We start from the raw sequence: 11,947 nt of genomic DNA, 5'->3' as shown, positions 1-11,947 counted from the left end.
TTGAACACTGCCGGGGATGGAGCATTCACAGCCTCCCTGGGCAACCCATTCCAGTGCCTCACCACCCTAACAGGAAAGAATTTCCTCCTTATATCCAATCTAAACTTCCCCTGTTTAAGTTTTAACCCGTTACCCCTTGTCCTGTCACTACAGTCCCTAATGAAGAGTCCCTCCCCAGCATCCCTATAGGCCCCCTTCAGATACAGATGCTTTCTTCCGAAAGTACAGCCCAGATTCCTGTACATGCTGTGTAGGTTTGCTTGGCCATCTCAGAAACATCACTAATCACGAGCCATTAAGTCGAAAACAGTTATTTTACTTTATCTATAATGGTTTTTGTAACCTCAAGCTTATGTCTTTTCTGCTATACAACTTGATAAAGGTGGCACTCCAGACCTTAATTTCTGTCGCACTAGCATTGGGAAACAGATTTCAGTCTGAGAGTTAACCAGCCTGGCTCCGAAGTCATAAACATGCTTCAGTGGCAGTGCCTATAATTGTGTTCCTGTAAACTGGCTTTAGTCCTGTCATGTGCCAATCATAGGCATTGCCATTCTGAAGGGAGAACTCCTCTTGCAGTATGCCTAACAGTGGTCAGGATCACAGCCTTCAGACATATGTATTGAACAACTAATAATTAGAAGCAGTTAGGCATTTTCTATCTGAATAGTTTTTCTGATGGAAAAGGTGGGGTGGGATTTGTCTGGAAAACTGGATAAAGAGTCTTCAGGTAACTTCACATTCATCATAAGGCAGAAGTAACTGCTGCCCATATCAGCATTAGAAATGGTGCTTCCTTCGAGTCACACAAAGACACCAGCTGAAGACTTGGCAAGAGGGCAGGGAAATCACGACTTTTAGCTGTTCTCTTCCACTTTGCTTCTGCTCAGTGAGTGAAACTGGCATCACCATTCAGGTGGAACAGCCTTAGAAAGCTCAATCTGAGATCTCCAAATCAAATTCTTATCTCGTAAAAAAGTGCTTTTGAAAAGCCACATCTCAAAATGAAACTCATTTTCAAAAGGAAAGCTAATTTTAAGTCAATAAAATTCAAAGCATATTATAAGAAGAAGCCTACCCATTTTCCTATTGGTCGTTACAATTAGTCCAATCAGATTGCTGTGTCTTAGTAACTATTTTAAGTACTGAAACTTAAAGTTGTATGAGTTTAGTTCTACCCACTCCTGTCCATTTCAACGGGCTGAAGTATCTTGGTATGAAAAGTGTTTTGCAGCAATAATGTGTGTATTCTGTGCTTGTCAAACTGAATCAGTTAGTAGTCCTTCCCTAAATTTGACAACAACATGTCCCAAAAATGTGTACATTTTTGCAGTCTTAAATTCTCATAGAGAAATTGAGACTTCATTTCATGTACTTGCGTGCTCATCTATAAATATGGGTTTTTCCAACTGCTGTGCCTCATTCTCTGTTTTGTTCTGAGGTCTTATTCTACACTGAATACAGTTTTGTCACTGAAATAGATGAGGGTTTTATCTTTTTATTTTTCTCCTCAGGAATTGCTTTGTGCCTGCTTTTAAACTCAACTGTGTAGGATATATACCTGCAGTTTAGGTTCTGTAGATTATTTTTAAAAGATACATATTCTTTAAGCTTTTAATGAATTCTTCCAAAGCAAACTTAAAAAACAGCTTGCCACATTTCAAATGACTATAAAACTTGGACAGGAAAAACAAATCTCCTTTATTTTTTCAGGGCGTCTCTTATAATGGGGTTTGGTCATGTGCCAAGTTATGCCACTAGGACCCTATTGTCCCAAAGCACTGTTATATCGGTCAATTTTACTTACTTAGGTAAATGAAAACTTGGAGTTTATGAAATGCTCTGTTGAGAAATCCCATCGTGCTTAGCAGTTGACAGATCAAAGGCAAAAGGAGCCAAGCCCATGTAGTATTGTGCTGTGTCGCTTAAAGCTCTCCATGATTTCCTAACCTGAAGTAGATCAAAATAGAAAAGAATATTATGAGCTTTGATACTGAGTCATTGACAGCAGTCTTGCCTGCTTTGATAACTCAGATCCCCCCCCTTTACCCAAAGGGTTACTGTTCGGTGTTAATTCCAGACCTGTAATTGTGTGGGCTTGGGGTTTTTTTACCCCAATAGGTGCTGCAAGATGAAAGCAAGTACCTGTTCAGCTACAGCATATCCCCATGCATCCTGGCTGCTGCTTGGGTCCCAGTAGTTCTGAGAAAACAGTATCTGTCGTTTAAGTCGTATAAATTGATTTGCTGATTCTTCTGTCAGAAAAGGTGCTCCAAGGACACCTGAAAAGGAAGCCGAGAAAGATTTGTATTAGCAGGAAAATGTTTTAGAATGTCTGCCTCAAAAAGCACACCCAAAGAGCGGGACCTGCAGTTTATTTATAACCAGGATGTTTCTACATTAGATCTTCAGCATACTTTTTTCTTAGCCTGAAGTTAATAAGCCGGCTGCTATAAATCACTATTTTGCTGTTGAATCCAAAGTAAATCAAGTTACAAGCAAATTAAGGAACTAATTTATTTTGTGTTGTGACTGAAAAGAAACTGAGACTGGATTTCACTAGTCTCAAGTGTACTGAGAAGCCTAAAGTTTGGGGTCTTTAAAACCTTAAACCTACCCATAAATTTAACTATGCTTTCCAAAGCCCCTAGTTTAGATGTAGTAATTGTTCTCATTAGTAGCAGAAGAGAAATTGCATGTGTAGAAATTACTCTGTGTAAAAGACATTGCGCCTCTAATCTTGCTATTGCACTGCTTTAGGCAGCTTTCGAGTTCACCCCAGATGCAGAAGCACTTCTTGTAGGTGATCTTGAAATAAGCATTCTGCTCAAGAAAGATAGCTGAATTCCTCATTAACTTTGTATGAAAGGTTCTGCTACAGGAAAAGTCGACTTTTTTAATGAGCCACTGATTAAGTTGACACTTGGATACATAAGCCAAGCTGAGACCAGTGTCTGTAAACAGCTGGACTCCAATTTAAGTGGGTTTAAATGGACACACACTTGGTACAGATGGACCAAGAACTTGAACCCTTATCTATTGTATCTTACAATAGCAGCTCAGCAGGGCAAGCTATTGCCTCACTGCCAGCTCTCCAATGGCCTCATTCCTGAATCTCAAGGGGGAAAACTCTAACTCAGGATGTCAAATGTTTGCTTTCATGTACAATGCTCAGTTGAATCCAGTTCACTTGCTATTATTGCTGGCTTTCCTCATTATCCACAATATGGTTGCTCTTTAGCTTTTAAATAGACAAAAATGTACACTGAATGCATGTGGGCGGCAGATATGTGAGTTAGAGTATTTGCTGCTCCTTTTCACTTTGTTTCTTTTCAAAGCTAAAAAATGCTTGAAAAGAAAGTGAGAAAATGCTCGATTGTAGAGTAATGGACAAAATAAATCAGTGCATGTGGTTGCCATCGTCAATCTTAAAAAAAGACATGAAAATGTGCATTAGAAAATGTACTTAGCAAGCAGTGACACTCCTAGTAGCTCCTTCCTACTTGAGTTTCTTCAGGTTCCAAATTACTATTATCAGAAACCGGAGGCAAAAATTTCCGGGTAGGGAGTTTTCAAGGAACACCATCTTTAAAAATGCCAACAGCTCCATGTTAAAATCTAAGCTCAGACATTTGGTGTGAAGATTCCTGTTGTGTGAACTGCTCTCTCCCTTAGGGAACTGAGAAACAGCTATTTCTGTACCTCAGAAAACAAGTAAGATTTTGGCCCAGGGAAGGAAAAAAAAGATGTATCTTGCACTTGTCTATTAAGCTGCTACCCTTCTGTTTGAGAGCTGCGCGGGATAAAACTAACCTCATGCTGAATTTCATTATTACTCTGGCAATTTATTATTACTCAGTAGAAAAATCCATGAGCTGTTAACTTCTTCTTAGTGAATGTGGAGAGGGCTTTTTGGGTATTAAATATTTTCTAAGCTCATGATTACATTTCTGCACTGAGATATCTGAACTGGGACCAGAAATTGGCTCAGTAATAGGCTTTACTTTTGTTTAAATGTATATAGAGTTACTAAGGGCCATTAAACATTAAATTTTATCACCAATATGTGCTCTCGCTTTCCAGCTTCATGGTGAGCTAGAAAATAGCAACATTAAATGGCTCTGCTTTTTGTGTTTCCTCTTCCTGCTGCCAGCATCTTCAGAAACTGAGCTTGTTCTGCTGGTGGGACAGTGAGGTGTTGTCTTGGCTACTGAGATGCATAGCGTTGTGTCTTGAACGTATTAACTTTCCATTTTTAACATGCAGTCTGCTCTGACTGCACTTGTGCAAATGGCATCCAATGGCAAATGCCATCCTTAACCATACATGTTCACTTTGACTAAAGAAGACTTTCATGTTCCAAGGGAGGTGGGGGTGTCAGGTCTGCTCTTTGCTTCTTCTGTCATTGTTGACACCCAGTTCTTGTTCTTTTCTGGCTGCTATCACAAACACTTCCTCCTCTCACCTTTAGCACCAAGGAGCCAACTTTGCAGGGCTTGTCCCTAGCTGCTGGGGTGCTCCAAAGATGCATAAGTATCATAAAAAACATCAGGTAAAAACCTTTATATTCAAGCTAGTCCTTCAGGCTTAGCTCATTGTCTCTCCATCTTACTGCAATGATCATTATACATCTCTGAATAGGGCCAACTTCATTCACCTCCAGAAGAACTCTGGTGAGACCATTTCTAGCGAAACCAAAAATGATCCTCTTGGTCTTCCACTGGGGCTAAATAGGCAAGCAGGGTTGTGAACTTGCTTGTGCTCTGGTAGAGTTCAGAGAAAGTCAGGTCTTAAAGCTATATTGTATGGAATCATAGAATGTTTTGGGTTGAAAGGGACATTAAAGATCATCCAGTTCCAACCCCCCTGCCATGGGAAGGGATATCTTCCACAAGACCAGGTTGCTCAAAGCCCCATCCAACATAGTCTTGAACACTTCCAGTGATGGGGCAGCCACAATTTCCCTGGACAGCCTGTTCCAGTGTCTCACCACCTTCATAGTGAGGCATTTTTGCCTAATAGCTCATCTAAATCTACCCTCTTTCAGCTTAAATCCATTCTCCCTTGTCCTTTCACTACATACCTTTGTGAAAAGTTCCTTTCCAGCTTTCTTGTAGGTCACATTTAGTTACTGGAAGGCTTCCATAAGGCCTCTCCTGAGCCTTCTCTTCTCCAGGCTGAACAAGCCCAACTCTCTCAGCCTGTCTTCACAGAAGAGGTGTTCCAGCCCCTGATCATCTTCATGGCCCTCCTTTGGACTCACCAGACTTGGGGAGCATCAGAGCTGATCTATCTGAATAGCCCCTGAGCAGCCCCTCTGAGTGCATAGTGTTCAGCAAACAACCTATGTCTTGCCTCAGTTTAAGTTTATCAGACCAGGTGTAATTTTCTTCCTGCCTTGTGAACAGCTCGGGAAAAGACTGTGGAAGAGTTCAGGTAGGTGCCTCAGACTATGCCTGAAGGACTTCTGAATATCTCATTTTAGATTAGTGCGAACTGGTATAAGACTAAGCTTGAGAGAGTCTCAAGACGGGGTATGGTGACAGAACCTTGTCATCTTTGTCAGAATAGCAAATGTGTACTTAATCCCAGCAATGACTACTAAAAACGAACCAGCAACCTGATTATGAAAAAGACATATCAAATAGCTTGGAATGTCAAGGTAATAATATCAACCTGCGTAGATCTCGAACTATTTGCATTAAAATCTCTTCATGCGTCCTCGAACGGAAGCTTAACCCTCTCGTAAGGTGATAGGTTTCTAGAAGGCAAGGTGGTTGCTGGGAGCAACCATAAAATCTTCCCAGGAAGACATCTTTTTCTATCACCTGAATGATCCACTTCGTAACACAGTCAAAAAGGTGAGAATGGGATTAAACTTTGACACCTTTGCCTGCTTTAGGCACCCATTTCATTGATACGCTTTTTCTCTTTTAAAAGCTAAGCAGTATAAGCCATTTTGTGCTTAGCAGTCTTTGGGGAGAGTAGGCAAGCCACCGTTTGCATGACTAATAGCTGAGTTAAATGATAAGAAAACAAGGCTTCAAACTTGCTATGGTACAGGATATGCTTCCCCCCACCCCTTCCCCAGGGGGTGTTTGAGCTAGATCAGGAGTATTATATAAATGGTAAGGAGCAATCCCAAGGCCTGGGAGCAAAGTTTATCCCTGGTGTGTATCTGTGACAGGGAAAAGTGGTTTAGCTCTGATTTGCTGTGGTATTTACAAATAAATTGACAATTACTTAGCAGCACTTCAGTCAGTCTGTGCGCACTGTCACAGAAGCTGGACCTATTTTTTTCTCTCCCTAGCTTCTGAAGACTATTGCAAGTTTCTGACAAATTGAAAGCCTATTGTTAAAGCTGTTCATTTCAGTGGAATTTAAACGTCAAAAGTTGGCAATTGCTCCGACTCCTTTCCTTTTAGTCTAATAACTTATTATTATCAGCTTTGCTGATTGACTGGTCAGAATGTCAGCTCACAGGGATAAGGATGCCAGTCTTATCAGCGCTTTAGGACACAGCTTGGACAGAGGCTAAACTTGGACAGAGCTAAACTTCAACCTTGGACACTTTAACCTTGCTGAGGTGGCTGGTGCTGACGTGTTGGGAACTTTGAAAAGGCAAATCAAACGCTGCAGCTCAGATGTGCTTCTTAAGGTTAGAAATGAGCCATAATGGGCACCCCCACAACACCCCCATACGTCCACACTCCGCGGTACTTCATCTGCCTAACATTCCAAGCCCAGAAAAGATTCACAAAGTTAGACCCAAGGACTCAGTCTGAGGATTCAGAATAGCACAGTGCAACAGTGCAAGCACTGAAAGAGTAGGGTGGAAGCATCTGGTTTTCACCAGAGTATTTCTCGCTGTTACGTGGCACTCCATGGAAATCAGGATGTGGTTATCTGTCAGCACTTTGCATACGCAGGTGGATTGCAGCAGGTATAGGCTTTTGGATTCTGTAGGCCACCCTTGGGCCACATATCACCTTTTTTTCAGTTGAAAAGTACAGTTACATTGAAGTCAAACACCTCTATATTGTTTTTTCAAAGGGTGAAAAGACCTGTGCCTATGCACATTGGCTGTGTATTCTAAAGTGTTCGGATGGTAACAGGCCTTAAATCAGTTAGATTTGCTAATATCTGTTGAAGACAAAATTCTACATCACTGATTGTTAAGTTCTTCAACATTGCTCATATCACCCAGCCCCTGAAGTTTTGGTCTCATCTGTTTAAAACCTCCAAGTACAGTAGTCTCTATTCTTTGACAATCCCTAATTTTACAGCACAGAACATGAGAGCTCTGTGGTCCAAGGCATGAGAGCTCGGTCATTAGCAATTGTTAGAGCTACAGCATCAGCCTTGTTCCCCCATCAGCAAAAGCAGACAATTTACAGACACTAAATGCAGAATTAGGTATTGAATGCATTGCTGATGTATGCCAGGGGTCAGGAAAGCTGTCAGCTATGGGTAAATGGCGAGGCGATTGTCAGAAATCCTAGATAATCCTAGAGAAGGAGCTGCTTTCCCTGCAAGAAAATATTGGGAAAAGCATTGGTCCATTGGGTCCTGGAAAATTTCCTTTCTAAATCCAAATGTGGCCATAAGTTTAACCTTGTGTGAATGGGCAAGACACCCCTATTAGTCATCTGAGAGCCTTCAGTAATGATCCCAGTGCCAGGACACCATGCTCTTGTACCCCATCCCTTGCTGCTGCACTCTGCAGCAGTCCAGAAGGCCCATTCCCAGAAAAGTTAAGATGTTTATTATTTTATGGAATGATTTACAGCAGCTGAGTAGAGGTTATGATGTGGAATCAGGCTCTCACTAATGAATCATATGGCCTCTGTTTTAATTCACCACCACCTTGATCATTGCTGAAAGGATGGACAATGAAAAACTGAGCTGTTTGTGATCTGTTAAACTTTTAAGACTCATTAAAAATCAGTAATAAATAGTTCTTCCTGCCCTTTGAAAACAGGAACCTGGGAAAGAGGGCAAACGAGGCTGTTAGGGAAGATAGAGAAATAAGGGAGAGAAAAATCAAAGTTTAAGCCTTCCAAAAAGAGGGGCAGCAGGCTGTTGTGATCCCATCTTGGCATCAGGCGACATGGTTTGTGTCATGATGGTCTACAGTGGGAAGGAGGTGAGGTTCAGGAAGACAGAAAAGTGCCTAGGAGTAGGCCAAGCTCAGGTGCACAGCAGATTAGGAAGTGCAAATAAGGGGAAAGGAAGGTTTCTAGGTGAGGGTTAGGGTTAGAAAGGCCCTTTCCATCTCCTTCCCTCCCTGCAGAGCCTCACTGCAGCCAAAACTTAGGATCATATGGCAAGGAAGAGAATCTAGCTGCTTAGAGAGAGTACACCTGACTGTGGTCCCAGTTCACAAAACAACTTACTTATGATTAAGCATTGGTTAATTCTGTCTGCCTCATTTTGCCTTAGCTCTTCTCATGGTGTATTTACTGCAAGTGTGCTGGACTGCTCAGATCTAAGAAATGCTTTTAATGCACACAGGTGGCTGGAGCATCTTTCCATGATGCAGGCAGCCACCTGAGAAGTCAACAGTAGTTTCCTGCCTACCTGGTTTGTTTTAATTTAGCGAGGAAGAAATTTATCTCGCAACATGTGCATCACTGATGGCTGATTGCATCAGTTTGTGCTGCTTTGGGAAGAGCATCCTTTCAGCCTCGCCGGTGCTGCAGCCCCGTCCCATTCATTTACACTCTGGTCCAGTTTTTACAGGGTGAGTCTAGATTTTAGGTGCTGTGGTTACAGGGCGTTGTGAAGGTTCACTGATCAGACAGACTGAGAGCTTTAAAAGAGTGTCTCCTTAAGCAGTTCAAATCAGATGTCCTGAAAATCACTTATGAAATAGATCTTTTAGATCCTTATAAATGCATATGAAATTGTTTCTTGCTACAATAAATGTGGAGATCAGAATAACGTTCAGGGAAGATTCCAGAACAACAGCATTCAACTCTTTCTACAATTTAAACAGTTCAGCAAGTGATTCTGTAAGCATCCCTTTCAGACAGAAATGCATCCTCGCTCCTCATACCTGAGAGTTTGAGCAGTAACAGTTCAAAAGCAGTCAGAAGGAGCAGAATCAAGACTATTTCACAGAACCTGCTATGCAGTCTTGTGCTCGCCCACTCTCCCGTATGTCCCTGCTGCAGTGATTTCCAGTTAATTCTCTTCCATCAGTGCTGTTCTGGTGGTTACGGAGGCTTTTTTTGCCAGCTTGACTGTTTAACAAGCCAGAAGGGAATGACATGAGACAGGGTGCCAGGCACTTACCTGTAAGCAGCAGAGCAGACACCAAAATTTGAGGCATTTTCAGAGACATGGTAAATTACCCAGCGAGTCTCTCCTTTGTAAAACAGAAGCAGTCATAGGGTTTTATACTTTGTTATCTTTAGGTCTATAAATCATTTACCAGGTACTTGTAAATCGTTGGTGCAGGCAGAGGGCAGGGTACAGCGCTTAGTTCAGATTTGTCCTATATGCCTCTCTGTTTGTACACTTTGGACTCTGCAAGCTGAGCCTCAGATGAGCCATAATGCCGTATTATTGTGCGGATGGATTAACTTCTCCATAAACCTTATAGCACAGAGTAGCACTGTGGGCTTCTTCTGGGCACACTGAACAGGCAAGTGTCTGTGAGTCAGTCTCCTGCATTTCCGAGCATTGTTTTCCCCTCGTCGTGCTAATGGGCACGAGTGGTTTATGGTCTGATGTGAATATGAATGGTGGGAAATGGTGTTAAATCCCCCTGCTCCGAGAGCTGTGCCTAAGTATATGGTATATTTTAGCCGTATAATGCTTGGATTGACAAAGATAAACCTATGACAAAACTAAGTACTAGGGCACAGAGGTCAGGGGGGGTTGGGTTCCTGCCCTGAACTAGGCACTGGTCACAGGGTCTCTCATTGGTGTCTGGACATTGTAGCGTGGGACATCCCAAGTTTACACTGTCTTACCTTTGCCATCTCTCCAGTTAGATGCTGTCTTTTCACCCACAGCTCACTGTCAGTAATGGTTGTCTTGCTGCAGACCAGTTTATCTTCATCAGCTCACCCACACCGATGAAAACGGGTCGTGGAAAAGCTAAGCTTTATTGGTGGGCTCATTGAGGTGAGCTGATCCGCAGCTCACCAGCGCAGGCGCGCGTGTACTCAACAGTCCTTACGTCATGGAATTAGACCTTGCCGACGTTACAGGTCAGGGACCAGACTCCGTGCTGACAGGCACTAGTACTTCATTCTTGCATTCGCAGTGAGAACCATCCACAGTGGCTGGAGCAAAGGTCTTTTGGGAGGTAAAAGAGCATTTAGGTATGCAGTACAGAGCCTCGCAGCTTTTGTCGATGCACACTGGTGGGCAGGAGGGGAGAATATCGAACAGCAGGTCTGAGAGTGGAATCCTTAACCTTGCAGTAGGTTGTTCCAGAGCTTCAGTATTGTTTTAGTCTTGTTCTAAAATAAATAAGTAATCAAGCCCACCTAGTAAATTATGGATGGAGGCAAGTGCTCTGCTCTCTGGTGCCACGTTAACAAGGAGTATTAATTACCCAAACTCATGATCAGCTTTGCCCATCTCTGAGCTACTAAACTGGATGTTAGATGTCAGCATTTTTGTGCATTAGCATGGACCTGCCTTCCTGTTGCAGTTTCCATAGCAGAGGTTTTTCCTCCCAGTTCCTAGTATAATGCATGGAAAAATAGGTGTCATTTTATATTTGTTGCAGTTACCTCTGCTTCAGTGTGCAGTCTGCTTGGAGAGAAAAGCGCTGGTGATTTGGCCTAGGCCAAAAGAGTTTATAGCAGCCAGTAAGAATCCACTGCTACCTGGAAGGAGAGCACAGGGAGTCATGCTGGACTGGCAACAGAAACCAAAGACCTAGGCTCTGAGTTCAGAAGGATGCAAGGGTTGCTCTGCTGTAGAGTGGGATAGTGATCAGCCGGATTACGCAATGATACAAGATCTGGAAAACAGCTAAACTGCAGACAGCATGTCCTGGGTGTAGAGATCCATGATACCTGAAGACTTGTACTGCTTTTGTTTCATCTCCTTTCTTGCCACCCTCCCTTTCCTGTCTGATTTTGGTCTCATGAGATTTGTCTTCCTTCTTGTTGCATGCTCTGCAATTTAACATAAAATAGAGCCATGCCCATAAAACCCAGCTTCTTTAGACTGGACAATTTATAAGTCTCTTATAAGGAGAGTGGCTTCTCAGTGTGCTTTTCCTTTCCTCTTCTCATGTGTCCTACCCCAGTCCTGCTATCGCCCAGTCTCACCTCATCTCAGAATAGCCCGTGTTCTTCCTGAAGCCCTGTAATGTATATTTAGTCCGGGGCTTGCAAATGTCCAATTGGCTCACGTACAAAATCTTTTAGGAGACAGATGTGTTCTTAGCTGTTCTTTGAGGCCATTATATAGGCAATCTGGATGTCACTAAAAACTCATGAAAAGCATGAATGTGTTCGCTGAATGTAGAATTTTAGCTGTTAATCACTAACAGTTATACAGGCTGCAATTTTTGGATGATTTATAACTTGGCCCAGTGGCTCAAATTTTCATATGGAGGAATGAATCATCGTATCATTTTCATTTGATGCCCTCCCTCTCTTGTCAAGTTTCTATTCCCTACTTTAAAGCACAGAAAACTTGTTCAAAGGAGTTGTCATCAGGATACTCAGTGCAAGTTAAACTCCCCCCCCCCCCCAGCACATCCTTGTCTCATTTGCTGAAATAGCTGAATATTGGCTGAAATGCTGCCAAAAAACTGCAGCCTGAGGCAGACACCTGAGATATTTATTATTTATTTTAAATACTTTAAAAAAGTCAGACCAAAATATAGAAGTTTGATTGAGTTACAGACAAGTGAGAGTAGAATCATATGAAGGGACGTTTCAAACAGTCTTCAGTGGTACCAGTCTTTCAATAA

The 11,947-nt window shown here is 42.3% G+C and overlaps 1 protein-coding gene across 1 annotated transcript; it reads right to left on the bottom strand.

Moving 5' to 3' along the window:
* Positions 1–1,791: 1,791 nt before the first annotated feature.
* Positions 1,792–9,407, bottom strand: CUNH3orf85 (chromosome unknown C3orf85 homolog). The gene is made up of 3 exons (XM_062623945.1): positions 9,298–9,407; positions 2,146–2,282; positions 1,792–1,950 (listed from the first exon to the last, which is right to left on the bottom strand). Exons 1-3 carry the CDS (start codon positions 9,344–9,346, stop codon positions 1,831–1,833), a joined length of 306 nt encoding a protein of 101 aa, XP_062479929.1. The 5' UTR covers positions 9,347–9,407; the 3' UTR covers positions 1,792–1,830.
* Between the last annotated feature and the right edge of the window lie 2,540 nt (positions 9,408–11,947).

This window comes from Pezoporus occidentalis, unplaced genomic scaffold, assembly GCF_034315485.1.
Source record: "Pezoporus occidentalis ecotype Australia unplaced genomic scaffold, CSIRO_AGI_Poc_V1 ctg26, whole genome shotgun sequence".
Taxonomy (NCBI): domain Eukaryota; kingdom Metazoa; phylum Chordata; class Aves; order Psittaciformes; family Psittacidae; genus Pezoporus; species Pezoporus occidentalis.
Note: the sequence above shows the minus strand (reverse complement) of the source record. Positions and strands in the feature narration are given on the sequence as shown.